The sequence below is a fragment of the Manduca sexta genome, chromosome 10 (genome assembly GCF_014839805.1).
Source record: "Manduca sexta isolate Smith_Timp_Sample1 chromosome 10, JHU_Msex_v1.0, whole genome shotgun sequence".
Taxonomy (NCBI): Eukaryota; Metazoa; Arthropoda; class Insecta; order Lepidoptera; family Sphingidae; genus Manduca; species Manduca sexta.
Genome location: NC_051124.1, coordinates 10584228 through 10601270, shown reverse-complemented (window position 1 = coordinate 10601270; position 17043 = coordinate 10584228). Strand labels below are relative to the sequence as shown.

The window sequence follows — 17043 nt, the reverse complement described above, 5'->3', positions numbered from 1 at the left end:
GCTTTATTTGAAGATAAGTATAATATATTATCACTATTATATGTTGTATCATATGTTTCATTTAGTATAAATTTGCAGTTCCTCAAACTTTTTTGTGCTATGAACTCTCTTTAAGATTACATAATTTATTTGAGGCGTCAACTTGCATAGTGACTTAGTATGGATAATCTATATATATAAAAATGAATCCCTATTTCCCTTGGTCACGCCATCACGCGTCAACGGCTGGACCGATTACACTATTTTTTGTTGTTGTGTTTGTTATTGTCAGGAGAAGGTTCTTATGAAAGAAAAAAACTCCAAAAATTGCGCGGAAAATTAGAAAATTTAAGAAAAGTTTATTTCAGCGATTGACAGAATGCGCGCTGCAAATTCATAGTTGGCAGGACATCGTCCGTCGGGTCGACTAGTATTAAAAAACGATATTATTTCAGTCAATAGCCCAGCAACCAGTTCAGCTGTCTACCATCCACACACTCAGTATACTTCCCATCTGCAATAGTCATTGCAACTTGTGGACACTGTTTTTGTCTATATTTCCTCCATAAGTACCGACAGAGAGAGTACTTGAAAGTTGTTCACATCCTAACTGGAGTAACATTTTGTAATAAAGCATTCTATCGGATTTTATCGCGGTTTTTTATATTATAATTTTCTAACGACGTTTCGAAGACTTTGCAGCCTTCATGGTCACTGAGCCTATAAAATCCGAAAAAAACATTATGAAGTAATGTATCTTAAAGGAGTCTCTATGAGTTGGATACATATCCTTACGCAAGCCTCCAAAAAGGATCGTGCTTCGTGCCGTGATTTCTCGCAGGAAACATTCATCATTAAAAAATATTATGGCTATAGTAAATAATGTTAGTGAGGTGGCAATTTTAATGTTTCTGAGATAGCAAAGTAAGTCAATCGCGTGAGTGCAGTGTAGTCTAAATATATGCTAACGAAAGAAGTCTTACAAATATCGTTAGGGAGGACTCGGCTTGGATAGATGGATGAAAACCGGCTAGGTCTATCTGCCGTTTCCAATAAATGATTCCAATCGCTTGGTTTTACCTCAAAAATGGACCAATCAGAACAAACATTTCTTTGATATGCTTACAATAATTTTGATTGACTCAGATTGACGGAATCAGATTGAAGTTTGAGTTTGGGGCCGTTTATTGAAAACGGCTGTAAATCAGTTGGTATTACTAGTGGTAGGTCTCTCATATGTGAGAGTCCGCCTGGGTAGGTATCAACACAATGTCTGTTTCTGCTGTCGAGCAGCAGTGCGTAGTCACTGTTGTGTCTGGTTAGAAGGACATTGTAGCCAGTGTAACTACTGGACATAATAAGACTTAATATCTCATGTCTCAGGATGGCGAGCGCAGTGGCATACCAAACAATACTTTACAATTCAAGGTGTTCGTTGGTGTTTCTGCTGGTTATGGACGTTCGTATCGCCTACAGTCAGGCGAACGGCAAGCTCGTCTCGTCATTCAAAGCAATAAAAAAAACATTGCTCGGACTACCTAAACTAAACTTTAACAACGTTCACTTTGTGCTACTCATGTTAAGACTTGGAGCGGTGAATCTTAGCGAGTAAGAAGGCGAAGGGAAAGGAAAGGAAGGAAGGAAGAAGGAGTATTGACAAAGCCAGTTTTTCTTTTTACTACGTAAAATACAACCTATTGTATGGTTTAAACTATAATATTATTGTTGAAATGTTGAGAACTAATGCTTATTTTTACAATTAGGTATAATTAATGTGTTTGCAGTGCTATGTGATAACCTCATTTCGTCTTATTTATTTTCCGTTGCATCTCATGTGGAGTTGGGTGTCGCTATAGGGTTTTATGGATTTTATGGAAAAGCTTTCACGCGGACGAAGTCGCGTGCAACACCTACTTCTCATTATAAGAGGTATTTACCTATTGGCAAAAGAATCGTTTGTAAACAATGGAGACACAATTTAAAAATTGAATTTAATTTATACTTTTTGATTCATTATTATTTAGATCATAGAGTAAGCAAGAGCTTCTTCAATTTCTTGCTACTATACCTAACCGCCATTAGAACAACAATCTACACGAGAAGAAAATTATTTAATTGCGATGTTTCATTGTTTATTTCTTTCTCCTCTGAGTAAGCCTCATTCGAATTGTACCTGACCTATTGTATTGTAACAGAATGTATTCCAATTTGTTAAGTATAGATCCATAAATAACATTGGATATTATTTATATACTTATGCCTAGTGCCCATAGATTGCAGGAGCGTGTGACTCCAGAGTATTATTTATTAACCTCATAGGTTATCGCCATTTGCGGAATAGTTTAGAGCATGAGAATTCCAGTAGATAACGCAATAGAGATTTTTAGAGCAGTCTCCATGGTGGCTTGTTGCAGCGAATCAGCACAGCATCTCTTGAACACGCGTCTGCTTCGCTACTCTTAGATGTTAATCACATTTGGATCGCGCGACAGAAGCTAATCAGTAGCACTTCTGTTATTACTAACGCAGGATCTTTTTGGGCGACAACCACTGAAGAGCAGGAATACCGCGGCAATAAAGCCACAGCTGTCTAAATCCTGAATCGAGGCTACATTGCAAGGTTAGCTTTAATCGCATTAGCAGCGATACAAAATGGTGTTCACGCGGGCGAAAACCAGTGAGAGCAGGGCGGTTATATTGCGGTCTCTTTGGGGCTTTTAGTCTTTTGTCATGCACATTGTACACCCACCCTAACTGTTACCTAGATTCAAACCCCAGAAGAAGTAGTACACAACATTTTGACAGGATGAGAAAAATACATTTTTACATTGTTCTTTCAAGAAGAAGTAATTGTCGTTGGTAAGTTTAATGTAGTAAAATATGAGCAACAACTGAAGCTCTGTTGTTGCTGTATACTTAACGTTGATTGTGTCAGCTATGAGTGGACGGGAGTTAGAATAAGTCAATGTGACTAATGGATGTACACCGGCCGACCATGGATCGTGATTTCCGTACTTGTATAATGTTTTTTTATCTCGGGATTTCCTAGGACAAGTCTCTTTGGCTAGATTTACCTGGAAGTCATTTAGAAACGTGATTTATTTTGATTCACTGAACTCGATTATTTTATATTTATCCGCATTATATACCATGCGGATAGCCGGCATTTTACCATCACTGTGGTTATGCGGTTGAAGTAAACAAGTTCAGTGTTTTGCACTGGTGGCATTGGTTAGCATGATCAAAATTAGGGATAGATATTATGACAAAAACACAAGCAAAATTTAATAAGTGGGTTTAATAACATTTTATTTGTTAACAATATGATAATAATACTTCTTTGTTACAGGTATTCACACAACACTCTTGTATTATTCCTCCGGATGACATTCCGTCAGAGTATTCTGAATTATCTGTAAACAAAGAAATAGTGTTGACTTTTACCCAAGATACACATTGAGGTCCTTTATCGACCTGCTTCAGAACAATCTATCATGCCACATCTGTATATTTAGGATACATAAAATTAGGAGGAAATAAATAAACTTATATATTTCGCAAGTAGCCTGGCATCAGGACTTAAAAATTATATATATTCTTCTGGTGATGGACCTGGTGGCTAGTCTATTGCCGTATCAAGCACATGTTCCAATCTCTGCTAACTTGCATTTTGTTTTTGGCAATTTTCAAGTTTTGGGATAAATTAAATAAATATAGGCCTTCAGTTTTAAGTCAAAATTTAGTAGGTTCTCTTTAGTACTTAAACATAAATATCCCCATATACATTTTTATGCAAAGTTAGACATTTTAATATGAAATAATTCGTTTTAGACTTTAATTCGGCCTGTTTGCAGAATTTTATATGATCAAGGAAAAAACATCCCATCATGTAAAAAATTAGCAGCCTCTTTAATAATATCAGCCCTGTATTTTATACTGTCCCACTGCTGAGCTCGGGCCTCCTCTACTACTGAGAGGGATCAGGCCTTAGTCCACCACGCTGGCCTAGTGCGGATTGGTAGACTTCGCACACCTTCAAATTCCTATAGAGAACTTCTCAGGTATGCAGGTTTCGCAGACTCTTTAGACAATATATTTAGGTGTATCGTGTATTTTGTTTAAGAGTCTTATTTAACAATAAATACCTAATACATTTGATCTAGCAAACTTGTTCCGCCGTTTCGCTCTCGGTGACTCGCCTTAAAAATATGTTGCCCGACCAGAGGGTGTAGCCAAGATATCGTTCTTCAATTGTTAACGCTAACGTTATGTATGGAATGACATACCCTACCGATACACTCGGGTGTTACGATTTTCATCGCCATATATTTTTGCATTAATATTAACTATTGTTGGAAGATATATTGTTTATGACTTCTGGGAATCAAAATTAGAACCAGTGATTCACATACCAACAACGTTTCCCCAAGGCAAATTTAAAAACTAGAAAGACGTAAAATTAATTATTGAATAAATAATTTACTTACTTGCTATTACATAGTCTTTTTCATCTTGCTGAGAGCACACCATGGTCAGTGTCTCCATCAAAGCCCTGCCGCATAATGGTGGGAAAGCACCATTAGCAGACTTTGGTGCTGCCATCAGAATAATGATACAAAGCAAAAGAAATTTGTTAGTTTCCATATTTATGTCTTAAGAGGATCTCGTTATTTAAACTATGTTTGAATTGGAAGCGACTGAATTTGCAAGAAATAAGTAATACAATGGATCCACAAATAACACTTTTTTTATGTTACCGGCTATATATAGCGCCCTAAACGAGCAAGTGATTACAGAGCATTATCTATTAACCCTGGGTTATCGACATTCGCGGAATAGTTCGACATATTATGTTTATTAGGATGTTCGGGCATGACGAAGATTTTTAGCCATTGCATAGGTCCTCTTGGGTACAAAAATGCTGGTAATGTTGAGAAAAATATGGAACCGACGTCCATTACAGAAGTCATATTGCTTAAGTTTTACGCTCAATTGCAAGCCTGATATTAGCCCTCTGTGGAGCTCCATTTACTTGCAATTCGATGTAGAAAAATCTGCACAAGTGATTTGTAATAAAAAACCAAAACACTCTTCTACCAACACTCTGCTATCATTCTACACTCAGGTGTGGATCATCTGGGAATGGTCTAGAAATCGACTGTCCACAGGCCAACTACATTTAAGACCAAGAAAGCGACGAACTTGAGGCAATCATATCCTAGAAAAGTAATTCCTGTTTTTTTTCCAGGAAGGGGATTTAGCGCGCACTTGTATGCAAAAGCTGGTATAATGTCAGACGTTTTAAAGAATAATATAGAAATGTGTCCTGCGTAATTAGAATTAAAATATAAACTCAGTAATATGGAGGCACATTTAATGCTCCTCTAAAAATCTATAAGGTATTATATCATGCGATAAAAAATGCTAATAAGCATATTCATAAACTGAGCAGATTAAAACGTTAGCAAATGATACTCAGTTTTATAGGTTCAGCCTATAAAGACTAGTTTATTAAAAATATTATAAATTATACATCCAATGTAGTTGATTTTGCTTAAAAATATACGTTATATAAAAATTCATCGCAGCAGCGATCCCAGGATCATTAGTTGAAGAAGGACTTTTTTCCATATAATACTTTAATATTTTTCTTAATAGCAAAGTATTATTATCTTAGTTCTTTTTTATTAGTAATAAACTTTTCTAGAATGATGAATTCTGACGAGATTCGAATTGTAACATCTGTATAATATTATTAGAGTTTATAATTTATTGACAACAGATAAAGCCAATCAGTATCTTTGTGGTGTCGAAGTATTTGGCACATCCTTCAACTCTTGATCTCGGTTAGGATGAAGTTCACCCCTGGTGTCCGGCGAAGGTGGCCACGCACTGGTTGAAAACGTTCACGTAGTTGAAGGGGAGCTGTCCGGAGCACCCGTACCCGCCCAGCTTGTGGATTGCCATGTAGTCGTAGCAGTCGACGCGACCATCGTTATTGCAGTCCTGGAAATAAAAATTGACAATTAATTGTGTGTCCTGTTACAGGCCGGCATAATTGAGCCTACTGACGACTGGCGATAATCATTTCTCGATAATCTTTACCTACACTATTTACTACAGATGTCATTTACTAATACATAAATTGAGTTTTTTTAATATGGCACACGTTTTTTGCCTGACAAGGGTCGGCCTATACAAACGCGCCAGACTTTTGGGGTCAGCGATTTAGGTGATCGCAACCCTTTCACATTAAGTAACAATGCTGAGGGCAACCTACTAACGGGTTAGGAACCTCTGCTCAGGACAACAACTAGGAGAGGATGAAGGCATAAGCGATTATGGGATGAGTGTAACTACTATCCTTCGTTAGCAGGGTCGGGAGGACGGAGAACGGAACGAAGTCCTCAGCGGCGCGGAACTGCAGGCTTGTGTAGTGTAGGAGTTTCAAGAATTCGTTTTTACGGCGAATAACCAGAGTCATGTCTTCGTATGGATTGGTTAGAAAAGATAAGAGTAATTTTGCCGTATTTGTAATAAAAAAATCAAACATACAGTTGGTTTCTATACTTGTTACTAAGCCGACATGTATTATCACTAATTTTGCAAACAAGTTTCATAATGGTGTACAACTTTTTATTACTTCGATTCTAAATAAAAATATTCCAAACATTAATCGCTATAAAACTGTGTTTTATAACATTCTATTGTTCGATCTTCTCACCAATATACTAACATAAGGTGGCTATTCATTCAAATTTGCATTTTAACTATGATGGGAATTTTATAATCTTAATAAATTGCAGATGTCGGCCGAAGACAGAAAACGTTAATTGCAGCAGCTTTGGAGATTAAAATAAGAAACTAGTTTCGATACAAGTTATATCCAATGCAGATTATTAACCTCAGTGCTTTGTGCACAAGGCTTGCGTGTTATTGTTTTTGTGACCGAGGTTCCTGATATTTATTTCGGTGATGTCACTATGCGACTCGATATGCAAATTGACAAAGCAAAGTCGTGTCAAATTTACATATATCTACGATAATACATTCACACCCACGGATTTGTTATAGGATATACAAAAAAACATAGTCATGCAAAAAATGGTATTTGAATGTTTATAATTTAGATATTACAAATTCAGGGTTCGACAAGAACTAGTCCAGTTGTTACAAGTTTTAATGAGATTATCTTGATTTCGTTAAAAAAGATACGAAAGCCAATTCATTCCTTTGTTTTTCGTGTGTTATTAGTAAATTTTTTTTATACAGTCGTAAAACATGCCACAGGTACGAACAGATGCATATCTTAATTAGACAATTTAAAATAGATGAAATTCCAATAAATGTTACACTTACATAACATCGATGTACGTAACATAATTGATTTATTTTTTAAATTTAGATCATAATATAATATATGTAAGTACCATAACTATTGGCGTAAATAGATTTTCGTGGTCAATTAAGGAATAAAGTTGACTCTACCATCATTGAAGTTGTAATTTAAGTAAATTCATATTAACTTTACATTGTAAACGTTTGTTTTTTTTTAGATATAATCATATAAAATAATAATAAGATCAGCCCTGTATATATACTGCCCCACTGCTGGGCACTGGCCTCCTCGACTAGTAGAGGGATTAGGCCTTATTCCACCACGTTGATCTAGTGCGGCTTGGTAGACTGCACACACCCTCAAAATTCCTATAGTGAACTTTTTCACATATGATATTTTTCAGATATGGTTATCAAACTCCATTCTTTATTAAAGGAAATATAAACATTATTGATTTAAGTTGTTTATTTACCTGACCGAATTTCTTCATGTAGTTTTGAACAGCGAGAGCGGCGCAACGGGGATCGTTGGTGCAGTTGGGGTACGCTGGAAACAGAAACATATCAATTAAATCATATGTAGGTACTGTGACTCGGAGCGAAAGCAAAGGCAATTCAAGAACGTGCAGAATGTAGAGTCACTGTTGATGCCCTTAGTCTCATCTAGGGGACATAGGACCTGAATGATGAATGATGTTGATGTTATAATACTATATGAGGCACTTTGTTGCGATCGTTTGCGTGTAGCATAGTAATTTGTATTAAAAGAAATAAAAAAATAAACAACCAATCTTGACTTTTAGGGACGAATGAAAAAATGTACGATGTAATCCAATATTTTATAAAAATATTTGTAATTAAGATAAGCGTGTGTTATATGTACGTTTTGTGCGTTAAAGAAGGATTAATTTAAATGCAAATTATTCCAAATATTTCTGTAGTTTTCAAGGTGAGTGGGATTTAACAAGATGACGTACCTAATGAAATGTGAAATTGCCAAATAACTCGATTTGACTCATAAATAATTAGTTATGTATGAATGAATATGGAATGTTTAAATAAAATTATACGCAGATAACTAAAATTGTTTTTCAAGAAATTGGGAACAAAATACGTAATAAAAGTGATTAGAAACATCAAGGTAATTTTTGGTAAATAGGTACGTAATCATTATTTATCTACATGAGTTTAATTAACTTAATAGTCCTTGATTTCGAAGCAAAAACTTGAGATAAAATTACATAGACATGCTTTAATTTAATTTTCATTAAATTTGGTTACTTTTCGTCATTCCTAATCTGCTGTAGTTAACAATATATTTTAATTTCTTTCATTTTCAATTGCACCTTTTTTTTCCCAATTCCTATCTTTAACAAAAGGCACACACAACCTATAGTCTTATAACAATTACCGTCAGTAACTCTTTCAAAATATCTTACCGTCAGGAGCATCAGGGCTCTGGTTGTTAATAGTTGGTTTGCCAGCATCAGCCCAGTAGGCCCAGGTGATGTGGAACAGGCCGCAGTGGTCTCCATCGCACTGGATGCCCTGCTTGCACCCAGAGACGGCCTGGCAGATGCAGCCGAGGCACACCTCTGTCACCGGCGTATTCTGGTACAGGTGGGCTGTGAAAGGAAAGATATAGTTTAATAATAGCTTGTATTAGCTGTTGAAAAGATTCAGGTTTGATTTTATTGAACCAGTGGCGAAGGGTCCATAAAACCCCAGGAAATCGGCTTTCTGTTCGTAATTTATGTAAAATCAAATTATCATTAGAACGACTTGAATTTATGCATATCAGTACCTATATGTTATGTCGGGTTACATATGGAAAAACTTCACGCTTCACCAATGTCTTGAACACATATTAACTTGCCCAAAGTTTTTAGATGGGCTAGTTTTATACAAGTCCCCTTGAATATTTCACGCTTACTATTAAAAGAGAATATAATATAGTAAACCGCATGCGTATGCCACTATTTAGTATTTACTAGTCGGTTCTGTATGCCAACCGAACAAGACAATAAACATTCCTGATTGTAGGAAATGAATAAAAAATGTTTTTATATTGCAGTCGCAGAGGTTTCCAATAAAATAAAATAAAGGTACTAAAAGTCAGTGTGTTCACGCAACAAACATGTCGAAACATTTATGTAAATATGACCGCAGTCCGGTTCGAATCCTGGAGGAGGTCACGCCAATGACCCAATGCATTGACCTTGTGGTAATGGTACCGGACCTCAGGGTCAATGCGGAATTTCCTTACGTCGAATGTATCATCCTTTTTATGAATAAGAAGTTGACCTTTGAGGGTGTTGCACAACCTTTGATTTATTACTTTTTGTTAATTAAGTGTTATAATGATTCATTTAATTTGAGAGAAAATAGAAATCTTTTATTACAGTAGTCGCGTGAATCCTTCTTCTCGGTAATAGAGAAAATGAGATACGACTGAATGAGTGGATTCTGCAAGGAGTCCAAATAAGTAAATGCTAGGCGGCTAGAGGATAAATATTTGGGTTCCCCCAAAATTATATTAGACCATTTAGACTTCATAAATCCTTATGATAGCGATTTGCTACACGATGTCTCATTTCATACAATGGTTGCGGGATCCCGCCTAATCATATTAGACCACTAAGACTTGATAAATACTTATAATATAATGACGATTTTTTACGTGATACCTCACGTATTCATGCAAAAAATCCGATAATAATATTAAATTTTATAGACAATGCATGCTATGATACTAATCTAACTCGTTATAAGTAGCGCCATCATGAATCACGCTGGTTTTTGACCTAAGTATGTAGATTCCCATCAATATTAAGTACGGGTTATCCAGTACCTGCATAGTCAGAACAAAGAAACCAATTTACCATTGTGTAAATTCAAGTACAAAATGTATGCTGTAGCACTCTATTCGTATTTATTACAATAACCAATAATGGACAGTAGAGGATTTTTTTTATTATTTTAGAATGGTCTACTTGATGTTCAGAGGACCAAATCGTCCGTGGTCCTATGGATTATGACTGTCCCAAAAGTGTAGGGAAGCCGCCGTTTACCTAAACATTCTTTTAGCCTTTCATAGAAGGGCAGGTCGCGAGGTAACAATGTGGAAAGAGGCCTATGGAATCTCTAACGTGCGTAGCGAAAAGTCTTTGGAAACGAATTGAAACGTATTGTGAGCAAATAAATGCTGAATAAAGGGCAAAGCAGGTCCATTTATAATAATTGTTTTAGCGCGTATAATATTTATTGGTAGTAGTTTTGTAGGTAGTATTTGCCGACTTCCGCGGTGCAGCTGAGAAGTGCTAAGAAAGGTCAGGGTTTCGATTCATGCCCGAATCACCAATATAAAACTTAAGTGCAATTTTTAACATCAAAGTAAATATGATGTACTTGTTTTACATGACCTAAAAATATAAGTGAATCCGGGAAGTAATTGCGTATAATAGAAATGACAATCGACGATAAAGTTTTATCTATAATAATGTTAATTTTGCCGTAAAGTAACAACTCGTTACGTTTCCAAGAAGTTATTATGTAAAAAAATATACGCGTCCGGGTGGTTTTACCGCGAATACACTTGTTCAGTTTTTTTCAATTATAACAACTTCCTCTACTTATATTAAGATGTTATATTCCGGCATTACATGCATATTACTTTGTTTGGACCAATTAGGTATGATTATGATTTGTGACGTCACAAGGTGACGTTATGATTCATGTTGTGTTTTGGCGCGAAAAGTCTCCTTGACGTTTTCATCTCTTTCTTTTAGCTCATTTAATTTACCGTAACTAAAAAATATTTACCTGCAAGTTATTAGATTATTATGATAGGAAATTAAGCGGTTTTCGTTAATTTTTGGCACTTTTTGAACTGTCCGTGTTTAATGGTACTACTTTAATTAGCTAGTGTTTTTTTTAAGGAAACAAATTTTACTTCCTTAGAAACAAATTGAACTGCTTTGCTTATTTATACTGTTTCGAGAGTTTTATTGATGTATTTATTAGGTAGAGCACGTTATATGTTATTAAGTCCATAACTATTATTTTGGACTACGAGAGGGAAGGAGCATAGAGTGCACCTGTGTATTGCGCACACACTTTTGCATTATAATATTCAGATTGGCCGCCGTAGCCGAAATTCATTTATTCATAGCCTACCATATATTTCGTCGTTTTTTTTTTATTATAACAAAAGCTAAGAAATAATATAGTAGTTGCAAACATTTGCTTCCAAATCACTTATTCAAAATATTTTAATATTCCTAAGTATGCAACGTATGCCAAGTTAACAGTTAATGAACTTCCAAGAATATAAGAAATGAGACTACTTTAAATTCTACCTTGAATTAGATACATGTAATGTAATAAAGAAATCTGCATACATTTGAATTGCATAGAGAAATAATAAAGCTTTGCACATGCGGAAACGGCAAGTACATAGGTAATATTGATCATGACCTATATAGATGATGTAGGAAGTATGCCGTCATTCTGCTAAGCTTCGATGTGCTCGGTTCTAATCATGGGCGTAGCTAGAGGGAGGGTTAGGCGTTCAAATCTCACTGTTGGAAGAATTACAAGATCATTGCCGATCTCCGAGGGAACAGGACAAATCTTACACCCTTCGCAATTCCTTTGCGAAGGGTGTAAGATGATGAGACGGATGGAGACTGGAAAAGAAATTGGGTGTATTCACGTCTAAAAATATGTTGTGAAATTGACTGTGGTAAATTTGTTAAAGATTCAGCAGGCAGATAATAACTCCTCAACGAAGTAAGTCAACTTTAAAACGTGTCAAAAGATCACATTTCTGCAGAACGTTCCCTACTTTTAAAGTTGTTACACATTGTAAACAATTTTCATAAAACAAGCCAACTGAATGCCGATGTGTAATAATTTAAATGGCTAATTCTACAAACCCTAGCACCCATAGGGGGATCCTGGCATGTCGAACAAGTAACCGTATATGTATCACGCGACCGGTTCCACGCCTGTCTCCAACCGGATTACGAAAATGTTAAATAGACAAGGCGTGTGTAACTTCGTGTCGAGCTTCGCGACTAATCATAAGTTCTTTGTCATATGCCGTGTTCATTCCTTGTGCATCAGTCATACAACGTTTTTAGAATAACTATGTATTGTTTTGTTTGCTTTGCAGGTTTTTATAACAGCACTGAAATTGCAGCAGAGTACCCGAGACTGTTGCTTTAATTAAATTTTAATTTCAGTCATGTTAAGTCCGGTTACAACCGGCCGGCATAATTGTGACTGCCGGGGGTAATCATTGTAGTCGACATTCTATTGGATTCACTTACCATCAGGTGAAGTGCGGTCACTAAGTCGTGCAAGTTTAAAAAAAATAAGTATCTATAGTTTTGAACAGCGAAATAAATACAAATATTCGTTCTGTATTAGCCTACATGAGATTCGACCAAAATAATATAGAGATATCACATATCTGAGTTTTAAAAATATCATAACAAATACGGATCTTTTATCTTGGGGCTGCCTATGAATCGCGCGGAAAGCGTTTGATGCTATAAGAAATTTCTACTGGCTCATCTAGATATCTTCCCCATTTCTTCTCGAACACGTCAACGTATCCTAATGCTTTTCGATGTAGAGGTTATAATTGTATGACCTATTTGGACTTTTGTTAGCCGCTTGCTTAAAAAAAAACATTACAGAAGTATGTGTGAGTTTGTAGGCTAGGTACGCGTATTAGTTATGACATAATATTAGCAAGCAGCGATGCCAACATTTCAAGGGTACTTAACCGGATAAACAATAACGCCATCAATTATTCACTTGACATACATCATGAGCAACAAGACTTGTCTTTACTTAGAATTATTCAGAAAATTACCTATACATACATCGTGTAGTCTGCTACTTAGAATTCTAGGTAAAGAATATTACTAAAGAAATGCTGTAGTGAATGTCATGTCTTTGATTATTTATTAGCATTGATTTTTTAATTCTCTTGGGTGGGGTAGTTGTTCTACGGTACGACTGCAGTTAGATCTCGGGTTCGATTCCTGGGTAGGGAAAAGTAATATTGGGATTTTCAAGTTTGGATCAGTCTGGAGTATGGAATTTGTGCTGTGTAAGGGAATAGGCTCGCGCTCTATCACAACATTGGACGGAGTACACATGTTAAAAAATTGGGGCACCAGTTGTGCCTCAGGCTACAAGGCCCGAGTGTGAGCGATTTTCTAACTACGTAGAATTATAATTACATATTATTAATAATTGATAGTGTAACTGAGATAGACCCATAGTTATTTTATGTTTTCTTTCATAACTGTCACGTTGTCTATTCTTGATAACAATTAAATTTGGTGACATCTTCTCAAAATAGGCAGAGTTTAATTTACTTTAGTCATTTATTTTACGATCTGCTTTATGTTTTATTTGGATATAGAAAGATAAAAGTCTTAAAGGGCCTATGCCTTGAGGCGTATACAAGCTAAACGTCATGGTATTGAGAAATCTTTAAATTAATTTTCATGCGTTAGTTTTTAAAAACCCTATTAGTCCAAGATATCTTTTATCGATTAAGTTATTACGGATAATAATGTAGTAACACAGTTAGAATTAATAGAAGCAAAAAAGTCCCTATTAAGAATCAGACACCTCATATAATAGGTAGATATTATAACAAAGTCGATTATCAAATAGGAACAAAAAAACAAGACATTTTCCTCACAATAATCAATTAAATGTTAATTAATAGATGCAACTATTCCTGTTTACAATAATTGGTTGTATCATTAACAATGCCAATTAATTTACAATTATATTTTCATTTTGCAACACAACTATAATGGAAGTCGCATGCATTTATAAGCATTTATATAAAAATATTGCTCTATAATTTTGCACTCAAGTCATTCCAGGAAATAAGGTTCATTGGTTTATGCTATTTACTTGATTTTAATGATTACAGATAATAAATCAATCAAGTTAATTTGTCTCTTAGCATGTCAAACAAACTTTATTCTAATTATTAAATTTTCGTAATCGACCCGTATATAACAGTTGAGGTCGATATTTGAAATCATTCATTATGAACAAATTAAAAAATGCAAATGTCACATTTATTTATATTTCTCAAAATACACTGGTAAAACGTAAATACTTAAGTATTACATACATATTCTTTCGAGTCTCTATCTATCTAGAAGGTCAAAAATAAATCAACTTAAGCTTTTGTTATGACACGTCGAGGAACTTATGGTAAACAAAGGTTAATAATGATAGATAACAGCCCATGACCTATGACGTAAACCAGGCTACGATTATCTTTTATTTACACACGTAAGAGTAGGTCATTCGTAACGAAACCTCTTATGAGGAAAATGGATCGAATGTTACTATGTGCTGAGACTTCTGCTGTTTCTCTATCGGTCGCTTTGAATAAATGATCCCAATCCTAATATTCGATCCGATGCTGATAATTATTTAACTAATTAAAAAGTAATATCTAATGTGGAAAATACTTTGTACTGACTGGTCCATTTTCGCTATGTTTAAAAAAACAATTAAGTAGATCGTTTATTGAAAATGGCGGTATCTGATGTCTCGGGATGAGGCAACGTGCTGCAGTACTTTGTATAAAAAATTCTGAATGATATATTACAAATAAAATAAATTCATTCCCATAAAATAACCGTGTTAGCTTTGTTGGAGGCGCAACTAGAACACACTTAATTGATAGAGGTTATATCGGATAATTTGACTGGGTTTTTTCGGCTGCTAAAACACTTTTTTATTGCCTGGTCTAGGCATTAAAACTTTGTCGGTTCCCAACTAATGAGGCGACTGACAAATAAGGAGTAGTGATGCTACTCCGTATTTGTAGTTATGTCACTTCGCATGAAATAAGTTACTCTTATAAGTAAATAAAAAATATAATAATAAAAACAGCGGTGATTTATAACTATCGCTATTCTTTCACAGAACGGGGACAATTCATAAAGATTTTAAAGTTGGACGTCAGATTCCGCACTAACTCTGTCAACTTGCCATAGAACGAGCGTAAAAGAAAATAAATATATGATATATAGCACGAAAGTGTTAAATATTGTTTATAATGTTGCACTAACAGTTTAATTAATAGATGTTGAACCATTGACCTATGTTGGCTCACGGATGTGTTATTTTTATGTATGTAAGTACTTTAAGTGTGTACATTTTTGCACTATTAGTTAATTGTCATTATTTATTTCATTGATCGCACCCAAATGCTCACTCATTAATAATTAGGCGGAATTGTAGAAGGTTTTCGGATACATTAAAATTGTTGAACAATTAATGCGCAGTCAATATGTTATTAGAGGATGAAATCAAATAGGCAATTTTTTTGTTTGTCTCTCTGTTTCACGAATAGGAACCTACTATTATTTTGTAATGACGCGACGATGGAAAATATCATTTTAGTCCTTTTATAATAACACTTTGGTAAACTGAAAAGAAAAAGAACATATTGCATACCTATTTGTAACACATAGTTGGTAAGTTATATTTAATTTTTTTTTCCGGATTTTAATAAATATTATTTGTATCTATTATCAATTTATTAATGTTTTTATTACATATTAAATAATAATGTAATAATTGAACTAATGCATAGCTAATTTAATGGTGTCGGTTTTTCGTGATGGAGCGCACGTGCATCGTAAGGTTTACTCTCATAATTTTTTTCTAACGTGCCTAAAAAAGGATAACTTCAATATACTGTTTATAAAATGTAATTATAACTATATGGCTTATTTCCAGTATAACATAAAAATCTCACATCTAACCTATAAGCTTAATTTAAAACGATGTATTGAAGAGACACTAGATACCCAGGTATATATCATACTATATGTGTAATAATATATTATGTTACTCGGAATGTGCTGTGCTAAAGGCTGATACCTTCGGTGCTTATTGATCTTAGTCACCCTAGGCGATCACTTCCGCCCTTTGGGATCCTTAGGGCGCAGTAAATTTTCCTCCAAAAACCACATTTGATTAACACAATTTGTAAATTAGATGTTGAAACCATCTTAAGCAAGCCTTTGATATTATATTATAGTAGGTAGGTACCTTGTTTATTGTAAATTAGTTAGATTATGTTAGTAAAAATAGGAATAATAAAAGTTATACTAACAAACATCAGCTACACAGACGCCGATCACCAACAGTACGACACTGAACTTAAGCACGGCTGATGCCATAGTGGCGGTTATAAAAAACTTAATAAAAAATAAATAAGCGACGATGTATGCGCACGCGCAACTTCACACGACTGGCATTGATCGTGGCCTTAGCGCGCTTATATGGAAGCCCCGAGGATCACTGATTCACTGTTTCGTGAAATTCACTAAAATTTGGATGTGTTTTATTTGTGTTTCAATTTGTGTACCAATTATAATCGGCATATAGGTACATGTTTTTTTTTTAAATAGACAAAGGTTAAACATTTTTGAAATATATTTTTATAGAAACTCGATAGGGCTGACCAAAGAGAATTATAATATGGAAAGGGCTGACCGTTTTAAAAAATACTTTGTACGTAGGTTTTATTGCATTTTAATGTAGCATAATATGCAAAAAGTATATTGATTTAAAACTTGTTTTATGTATATTTAATAACTTTGTTTTTAAGGCATACGGCTTCAATTGATCTTCGTAACTTTACTTTTTGGAATAACATAA

General features: G+C 34.8%; 1 protein-coding gene across 1 annotated transcript; it reads right to left on the bottom strand.

Annotated features, from left to right (window-relative positions):
• Positions 1-5458: 5458 nt before the first annotated feature.
• On the bottom strand, positions 5459-16654 carry LOC115441939 (lysozyme). Its single transcript, XM_030166868.2, has 4 exons — positions 16496-16654; positions 8757-8942; positions 7791-7864; positions 5459-5985 (listed from the first exon to the last, which is right to left on the bottom strand). Exons 1-4 carry the CDS (start codon positions 16560-16562, stop codon positions 5839-5841), a joined length of 474 nt encoding a protein of 157 aa, XP_030022728.2. The 5' UTR covers positions 16563-16654; the 3' UTR covers positions 5459-5838.
• Between the last annotated feature and the right edge of the window lie 389 nt (positions 16655-17043).